The sequence below is a fragment of the Coffea eugenioides genome, chromosome 8 (assembly GCF_003713205.1).
Source record: "Coffea eugenioides isolate CCC68of chromosome 8, Ceug_1.0, whole genome shotgun sequence".
NCBI classification, from domain to species: Eukaryota; Viridiplantae; Streptophyta; class Magnoliopsida; order Gentianales; family Rubiaceae; genus Coffea; species Coffea eugenioides.
The window spans coordinates 23,285,056-23,294,592 of NC_040042.1; the positions used below are offsets into that span (position 1 = coordinate 23,285,056).

Sequence of the window (9,537 nt, forward strand, 5' to 3'; positions counted from 1 at the left end):
TCCTTCGTTTGTGAGTTAGAAACCCCGGATCTTAATGATTGTATGCTGGACATGATCGGGTGGATAAGTTATGACTCCAGTGGCTATGTTTAGAACTTGTGTATTTTATAAAACTTGTTAGCTTTCGTGCTTCCTCTCCTTCATACAAAAATAAAATGGATGTCATCTGCGGTTTCTTCTTCTGTGATTTCCTGATGGGCCCAAAGATTGGATTTTTATGGTTTTGGGGCTTGTGTTGAAGAATTGTAGATATGGATTTGAAAGGGTTGTGATACTGATGTTCCTGATTATCCTTTGTTTCGAGCTTCGTTTTTGTTGTTTTTACTTCATGGTGGCTGAAGTTGCGTTTTGATTGACGTTTGTTTTATGTGATGGTCGGCTGTGATGTTGGGTCCAAGTTTAGTAGACATTCCAGTCATTTTGTTGCATTTGGTGCCCGAAAGTTTGCTGGATGTCCCCTTCCTTCCTGTCTCGAGCTCTCGTATTTAGGATCTTAAATATATTGGAACTTGCGTTTTGTCTTGTTTTCTGACGTTTTCGATTTGCCTGAAGCAAGTCTGTAATCATTCATCATTTGGCTGGTAAACTATGTGAGTGTCCATTCCAATTCTCTGTTCCCAAGCGTACACGATCTTCTGGAATCTTTGTATGTCATGGTTTTGTCTCGAAAATGCAAAGAAAAACCTGTGTTCTGAGCCTTTCGTTTCTAGTTTTGATTGGGTGAAGTGTTAAGTGATTGAATAAAAAGGAAATTTGTGTCTGTTGAACTCCTGGAGTCATAGAAAGAGTTGCATGCTTGATGGTCGCCTTGTCGTGTTTTCATTGCTTAAAGACCAATGCTTGACGTTTGGTAGAGATTTCACTCATGGACAGACAAGGAAAACTTGCTTTGCAAACCCAGTAGATTGGAGGAAAGCTCCATCTATTCGTGTATTTCTACTGCAATTGTTATGAGTCACGAGCTCCAGTTTCGTTTGTGTTTTGAATGTAGTTAAACATTATGTTCGGATGATCACATTTGGCTAAGTCACCAAGATACACCAGTCTTTTCTTGATACAAACTTTTGATGTCTAGCTGCATTGGCACTCTGGTGAAATGAAATGATGTTGCAGAAAAATGATAGCTGATTTTGTTTTTCTGCCGCTGCACACTTCCTCTATTCGGTTCTTCACTTGTCTTCATTTGATTTTTAATGGTTTAGTGTTCATGATTGGATTGCATTAATCATAGTGTCTAGCTGTTAGGTGGTGTTGAGTGATGGTCTTTGCTGAATTTTGTTTGAAGTCTTGAATGAAATCCGCATTTTGAAAGCTTAAAGTTGCAGAAAGCTTCATACGAAAATTGCAGAAGTAATGAAGGCTTCAGTCCTCGTTGCATGCATGAAATGGTTTCTAAAAATTGCACTTTACTCCCCTTAGCTTCTGTCTATGCTACAAAGGCCCAATCATGTTCTAATTTCTTGCAATTGGGTCCTAAAGTAATTGCATTTTCAACCATTACTTGACCTTTCCTTTGCTCCTAGACCCTTGAAGTCCTAAAAATGTTTTATTTGGGTTTGAGTGATTGGTTAATATTTGCAATTAGGTCCTTGGTAGTTTTTCCATTTTAGAAATCTGATCAATAATTTACTTTTCTTGGAAATTATGCATTATTTGATTTCATTTAAGTCGCAATCGGTAAGGATTTGGTAATTTTGTTTATACTTTACTATTTAATTGGTGCCTTGACCCTTTTATTGTTTTGAAGCTATTTTTCCTTCGTTTGATTACCATTGCAAGGGAGATACACTCTATCCCTTATTTTCACTTTATTTGACCCTATGTGTCTACATGATTTATGTGCTTAATTTCATGCCTTTTGAATGTTTTTCATTTTATTTATTTATTTATTTATCCACTTTATTTGTTTTTATTTTGTATAGTTATCTTCAATTTCGATCATTTGAAAGGCATTTAAATGTCAAGTTGTAATAGTTAGGTTTATTTTATTTATTTTTATTTTCCCCCCGTTAAATTGTAGTAGGCCCCCATCAAATGTAATAGCTAGGGTTTTATTCACTTTCCTTTCGCTTGTGTGATTTGCATGCTTACGTGCTATGTGTTACCGTTTTCTTAGGGCTTTGCATCTAGATATCGTGATTATGTGTTATGTGTTTATGTGATATTATGTGTTTACTCGCTTCATTATGTTTCTGTGAGCTTATAATTAATGCATGACGTTATCACACTAGTCCAACGCTAGTTGTGATTCATTTCTCGATACCACGCTAGTCCAACGCTAGTTGTGTTTTCCTTGTTCGATTTCTCACTAGTCCAACGCTAGTGAGAAAATAGAAATATGGGCTAGTCCAACGCTAGACCCTTAGGACCCCTTCACACGTTAGATCATGATTGCATGATAAAATCACTCCATCTCATGCATATTTTTCACTTTTTAGGGCCTTTTATCATTTTGCATGACATTCCTCCTTATACGTATAACCCTTATCCCTACTTTCCTTATATATGTATACCCCTTCCCCCATATTTTCCCTTATATGTATATTACTTGCCCCTTTTGTATGAAACATGACATTAGACTTGCATTTCATATAAGCATTAGAATTAGAATCATTTGCTTGATTAGATAGGGAAACCCCTTGGGTATGGGATATGGACGAGTTTGGCTTTCTAGCCTTAGCACGCTCGTATTCCCTCTATTAAAAGGAAAAATTGAGTCACGAACATTAGTCCCCCGTACCCGACATGATGCACTCCTTTAAGACATGTATATTTGTACAATTATTTTATTCCTTTTCTTTTCTTAGAGTCTCATACTTTTGCATTATTCGTGGCTTCTTCAAAGAGTCTTCATTGGGCGTCACAATTAATGTGGCTGGTACCAAATAAGCTTCGAAGATACATTTCGACCCCCCGATGCCCTCTTAGGTCTAGGGTTTGCATTCATATAGTACATCCAAACGTGATAAATCTTTAGGTAAAAATAAGAAAATCTTTGACTAAATCGCGCAACTAGCATTGGTTGGGTTGAAAGAGTGCCTTGGATTTTTATCCTTGCCTTCCCTTTCTTCAAATGTGACTCCCGAACCTTTTTCTTTGATTTGGGTAGATTTGGAGTCGTTTAAAAAGGATTTTTCTATTTTTCCTTTAAAAATTCATTTTTAGGTGACTTGGTACACCTTAACTCATCACCAAGTGGCGACTCCGATTTTTATTTCAAAAGTCCTTTTTAAAATATAATTTGGGCCCAAATCGTCGCATTACAAACCTCCATTTAGGCCCTTTTTCTTTTTAAATAAAAAATCCTTTTTTTTTTCAAATCAAAATCCACTTTTTTAACTCATTTATTTTTTTAAAAATGGGGCGCGACAGCTGGCAACTCCACTGGGGAACTAGAGAGTCCGAGCTTTTGAATTAGTCGATTCTTTTCTTCTTTTAACCTTCTTATATATTACATTTGGATGTTTAGGATTGCATTTTTTTCTTTTTTAGGATTTTTGCATTTCGCGCGTATCAACTCACTCGCTCACCCATTTGGCGTACGATTGTTTTGATGGATTGATGATTTATGTATGTGATTCCGCGCTTTGCATTACATTTGGGTGGGGGATGTTACCCTAGAGCCTCGCGTTGGTTCTCGATCCCTCCCCTCCAAACGAGCACAAGCATACGTGCATACGCTTTAATTTTTACCCTCATTTATTTTTTCTTTTAGTGGCTTGTCACGCCACTTCACCCTATTAGGATTAGGCGACCCACTTGGGCATGTGATCGCAACACGACGTGTGTGTAGCATGACCCAAGGGGTCACTCAATCTTCCGCTTTAACCTTTGGGTTAATAGCCTTTAGCTTTTAGTCGAAGGTTGAGGATTTTTGATAGATTCACTCAGACATGTAGCCGTGACACGACGTGTGCGTAGCAATGTCTGGGGAATCGCTCGAGCCACCGACGAAGAACCTTGGGGTTAATGACCTTTGGTTTCCAAGTCTGAAGGCCCGGGGACCTAAAACCTATCGAGTCTAGATGCATTAGTGAGCCAATACCGCACGCATCCATGATAGTTTGCCTAGGGTAGAGTCTGCCTTACCCTATTAGGGACACTAGTCACGAGGAGAGGGATCCAACCCCCATTTTTTCTTTTTATTGCTTTACCTCTTTGTATTGCTTTGCTACAATGTGTTATGTGTATTTATTGAACTAACATTTTTTGGTTTTATCTCTATTGCATTCATCAGCCCTAGGAAATAAGAGTCCTGGCATGGCACTCTCTAGAAGCCTACCCCGTTTGATGTGACACGTTTCAATTCAATGTTTCGCAGGCGTAACATGAGTACATTTCATTTTTAGACTCACCCCGGCTTACAAAAAGGGGGTTCCTTTAGGTCATGTTTCATTTGTGTACTGCATATGTACTCGCTTTGATAAAATGGTATCATGCATAAACCCTAGAGGGAATGCCAATTAGGGAATCCCACATTAGGGATAAGCCAACCCTATATTCCCGTGGGTATTTAACCCCATCTTGGGATTTGCACGTTTAAATTCATGTTTTAACCAGAGAAGTGGGACCTGTAGGTAAGGTATTTGACACCGGCTTTTGTTTCTAGATGGAAAGTCCTCGCCGAGTCCAACAGATGTTAGTAGTACCGTTGGAGGTACAAAGATGACCCATGTTGCTTTCACCCAGTGAGATTAACCAAGTAGCCGCTCGATTAGGACACATCGGGGATTTCAAGGACATTAAGTCCGACGGCTATTTGGTAGAAGCTTTGGTGCATCTATGGGACCCCACTTGTTTCGCTTTTAGACTAGGAAAAAGGGAAATGACCATAACAATTGAGGAGGTGCTGGATTTCTCAATTTGCCGATTCAGGGAACTGCCGCGATATTTCAATTAGTGTCTAACAAGGCCGAATTTTGTCGTTTCACTGGGTTAAAGGAATCAGCAATACGAGGGTCGGATTGAAATATAGAGGCAAAGTTCTTATTTGATCGATTCGCGTTAAGAGATGGGTTTGAGAGGCACCTAGGAGATTTCTCGTTCACTTCCAAGGAAATCTGGGAACGAAAGAGAGTATGGGTGTACGGGTTGGTTATGGCTGGAACCTATCTCTTCCCTAGGAACGACAAAAAGATAGCCTTTAAGCTCACCAAAATCTTGTACGACCTATTCCTAGGAGTGAAAGATAAACAGTGTTCTATTATACCGACTATTTTGGCCGATATCTTCGTAGCCTGCACTACCTGTCAGAGAGGGAAAAAGTTCTTTTGTGGTTCAAATTGGGTTTTACATATATGGGGTATGGAGCACTTCATGAGACGATCTTCTATTCCTGAGAGTCTACCAATGTCTGCGTACAACTGGATAGTCACACATCACAAGAGGGTTAATAGAGATAGTCTGCCATTTAATGCGTCTGAGTTTGTGGATTTCTTGAAGAATGTGACGGATCAAAATATTAGATGGGTATTGGATTCGACCAATTGTATTAAACCTGTTCTTCGCACCCAAGCATCCGAATTTGTTCTCTTGCTGGGTACCCAAGGAATCACCACATACACCCCAAAGAGGTTTCTTAGACAGTTAGGACGTACCCAAGAAGTCCCGCCTGCACTTGATATGAGTGAGTTTATCATCATTTTTAATGAAGAAACGTGCCCAAACCAATTTCCTATGAAAGATCGGATTATTGAGGCATGGGTGACGCTATCTGATGACGAGAGTTTTAAATACATCCCGGAGCTCAAGCAGAAGGGTTTGACGACTCCACAATACGAAGACTGGGTAATGGGATCCGTTGTACAAGCAAAACAAGATGCACCAGCCGATGAGGTGAAAAAGTTGAAAGCCATTATCGAAGCAAAGGATAAGGAAATTCTGCAGTTAAGTAAGTCTGTCGAAACATACAAGGGGATAGCGGAGCAAAACAAGCAATTGTATGAAAATGAACGAGAAAAGCGTCAAGAGCTGAAAAGGAAATGTGGAGAATTGTATGACCGAGCTGAACATGTTAGAATTCCATATGCTAGAGAAACTAGGGACTCTGTATTAGATAGGCTCAGAAATTTTGGCAATCTTGTACGGAATCATCTTTGTGACATGATGTAAACATGTTGGCAAGTTTATCAATGAAATCGATCTTTCTTTGTATTCATACAGGATTGTTATCAAAAACAGTTTTGTGTCTCGGGTCCCATTTTGAAGGTGTTGCATCATACTAGGCCAACTCTTGGCGTAAAAAGGGCCCCCCAATAGGACATGCATCCGAATTTTTTGGATATTTACTAACTCTTGTCTTTTTCCTTTTCTTTGTACTTTTGTTGGAAAGGCTAAGCAAGGGCTAAATCTAAAGGCGATTCCTTTTAAAATTTTCAGGTAATATTTAAACATAGCTTCCCGTCGAAACCCCATCATAACACGATCCCGTAGTCGAGCCCAGATGAGTCGTGTAAACATGAGTTCACAACCGGAACCATCGGATAGATCTGCTACTACCGCTCAACCTGAGATTACAAGTTTAGGGGTTCAGCTAACCAAGATGCTTACCAAGTTTGGTGAGATGGCTACCGAGATGGTAGCCCAAAGGAAATTGATTGATGAGCTAATCAGCAGCGGAGTTCAACCCGAGCCCGTACCCGTCAGGCAACCTGAGCAGGAACCATTTGTCATACCTTCGACTCAAGCCACCGTTGCCCAATCATTCCTTATTTCACCGAAGAAACTTTCACCTATCCCACCACAAATTTGCCATACACTTACCCTCCTAATCCTTCAATTTTTCCTACTCACATGCGAGGTCCACAACCCCACGTCACTTCAAATATACCACCTGAGACACATACCTTTTATCACACTGCTGCTGAGCCTTTCCTGCCAGACCATACTGTTCAAACCAAGCCAGAGATGGGAGAATCTTCTGCTCCCGTTGATATGAAGCTGCTCAAGCGCCTAGACCGTTTTGATGAATTTAAGAGGAAAAGTCAGGGGTTGAACAAGCAAGGAGTCCTGGATTACGATGAGCTTTGCCTTTTTCTGAATGTACAGTTGCCTGAGAGGTTCAAAACCCCTAAATTTAACAAGTATGATGGGACGGGTAATCCCAAAACACACCTCCGACTGTTTGCTAACAAGTTGGGAAAGCCCGTAGACGATGAGAATCTGTCTCTAAGGTTGTTCCCGGAAAGTCTGGAGGGAGATGCACTCCACTGGTATTCCAATCTGAAACCCGAAGAAGTAAAGACTTGGGTTGACTTGTCTAATGCTTTTGTGAGACAGTACGAGTATAACTATGAGCTGGCTTCGACACGCACCACGCTGGAAGGAACGAAGAGAAAATCCTCTGAGGACCACAAGACTTATGCCAAAAGGTGGAGGAAAATAGCTGTAAAAGTCGAGCCACCAATGACTGAGGACGAAATCATACGCACTTTCATTAAAGCACATGATTCGCCGTACTTTGAAGAAATTTTCCGCATGACTGGATGCTCGTTCGCCGCCATTGTCAATAAGCTTGAAGAGTACGATGACTTTGTAAGAGCTGGGAAGATCGTTAACGTCTCTGCCCTCAAATCGCAGTTGGATGCTTTGCAAGGACAAGGAAGTAGTGGAAAAAAGCCGCAATTTAAAAAGAAAGAGGGGGAAGCTGCCTACATCTTGGAACAAAGCCCTACACCAAGACCCAGATTTCAACATAAACCGACATATTCACCTTACCCCTATTATCCAAGTCCTCACCCTATTTACAATACCAATATCTCGTACCCCCGACCTCGGCCAAATTACGCCAATCCGCCTACGGCCCCTTTTCAAATATCTCAACCTAACTTTCAACAAACTCGTCCTCGACCTCCTTACCACCAAAGATTTCCTCCACCAAACAGACCCACCTACAGCTATCCCCAACCTACTGAAACCTACAATCCAAATCGCACCCGAACGTTCACCAATCTAGGCAGGCCTTTGGATCAATTGTATGAGCAATTAAAGACTGCCAGAAAAATAGGTGTGATTCCCCCTCCAACTTACCCTTATGGCATGCCGGCTGGGTATAATCCACAGGCTACTTGTGCTTATCATTCAGGAGCACCTGGTCACTCCACTGCTAATTGTCAAATCCTCAAACATAAGATTCAAGACATGTTAGAAGCGGGGAAAATCGTGATTAGGAAAAGAGAAGAGCAAGGACCGAATGTGAGCAAGAACCCTTTGCCGGAGCACGCTGGTACTGTTGGAGTTATTATGGATGATAAAGAATTTGAAGAGCTTGTCCGAAGCATGTCAAATGAGACAGAAGTGTTTGGGATAATGGATCAACTTTTTGTGATAGAGGAGGCATCGTATGAGGAAGACAAAAGGCCCTTCATTTTAGACCTAACCCCATCCGAAAGTGCGGCCTTAGAACCTGTGGTAATTGAATTCCCGGAACAGGTGCCAGTTTTAAGTCTACGACAAGTGTCGTGGAACTATAGTGAGCCCATTTTGCAAATTGGGGGTAAACAAGTTTTGAATGAAGAAGTGTCTGTTGTTACGAGGTCAGGAAGGATTGCAAGTTCATCCACTGCTAGCGCCCCAATCCAAGTAAGCAATCGTGAGTCGACTACCAAACCCGTAGTGACTGAAAATGAGGCATGGGATTTTCTCAAGAGACTTAAGAGAAGCGAGTACAATGTGGTCGAACAGTTGAACAAAATGCCTGCCCAAATTTCCATCTTAGACTTGCTTTTCTCCTCCGACTTGCACAGGGATGCGTTACTTGAAGTTTTGACTAAGGCTCGGATTCCCAAGGATATTTCGGTTGACAATTTCTCCCACATAGTCGGAAATGTATTGACTGCTAAACAAATCACTTTTTCTGATGAAGAGCTGCCTGCAGAAGGAACTGGTCATAACAAAGCTTTATATGTAGCCGTGAGGTGCAATGAGAAAATGTTGTCTAAAGTACTGATCGACAATGGGTCTGCCCTCAATATTTGTCCTTGCAGCACGTTGGTGAAGTTAGGGTTGCAAGATGTCAAATTAAAACCCTCAGAGACTGTAGTACGAGGATTCGATGGAGCCCAGAGGGAGCCCATAGGGGAAGTAAATTTGGTGGTCGAAATGGGGCTCGCTCAATTTCAGTTAGCCTGCCAAGTTATGCACTTTCCCAGTATCTATAATGTTTTACTCGAGCGACCGTGGATTCATAGCTCGGGCGCTGTGCCCTCTTCCTTGCACCAAGTATTGAAATTTGTGGTGAATGATCAGTTGATAACCATTTTTGCTGAAGAAGATTGCATTGTAATTGCCTATTCCGAGCTTGAGGAGGATGGTAATCGAAATGCTTCTGTGTCTTCCTACCATACGGCTGATTTTGTCTCCGTGAGTTGGGTAACGAGTGAGGATTCGAAAGACAAAATGTTTTTGCCAGCGGCCAGTGTTATAATGGCCAAGGAGATGATTCGCGGAGGATATGAATTTGATAAGGGATTGGGACGCAATCTACAAGGCATTCTGAAGCCCGTGGAACTCATCGAAAAGAGGGACCAATTTGGTTAG

At 41.2% G+C, this 9,537-nt stretch overlaps 1 protein-coding gene across 1 annotated transcript; it reads left to right on the forward strand.

Moving 5' to 3' along the window:
• Nucleotides 1–8,037: 8,037 nt before the first annotated feature.
• Nucleotides 8,038–9,537, forward strand: LOC113780422. Its single transcript, XM_027326225.1, has one exon. It carries the CDS (start codon nucleotides 8,038–8,040, stop codon nucleotides 9,535–9,537), a length of 1,500 nt encoding a protein of 499 aa, XP_027182026.1.

Excerpts from the sequence above, each read along its gene's own strand:
- LOC113780422 (XM_027326225.1), top strand. The coding sequence starts at position 8,038 with ATGCCGGCTGGGTATAATCCACAGGCTACTTGTGCTTATCATTCAGGA.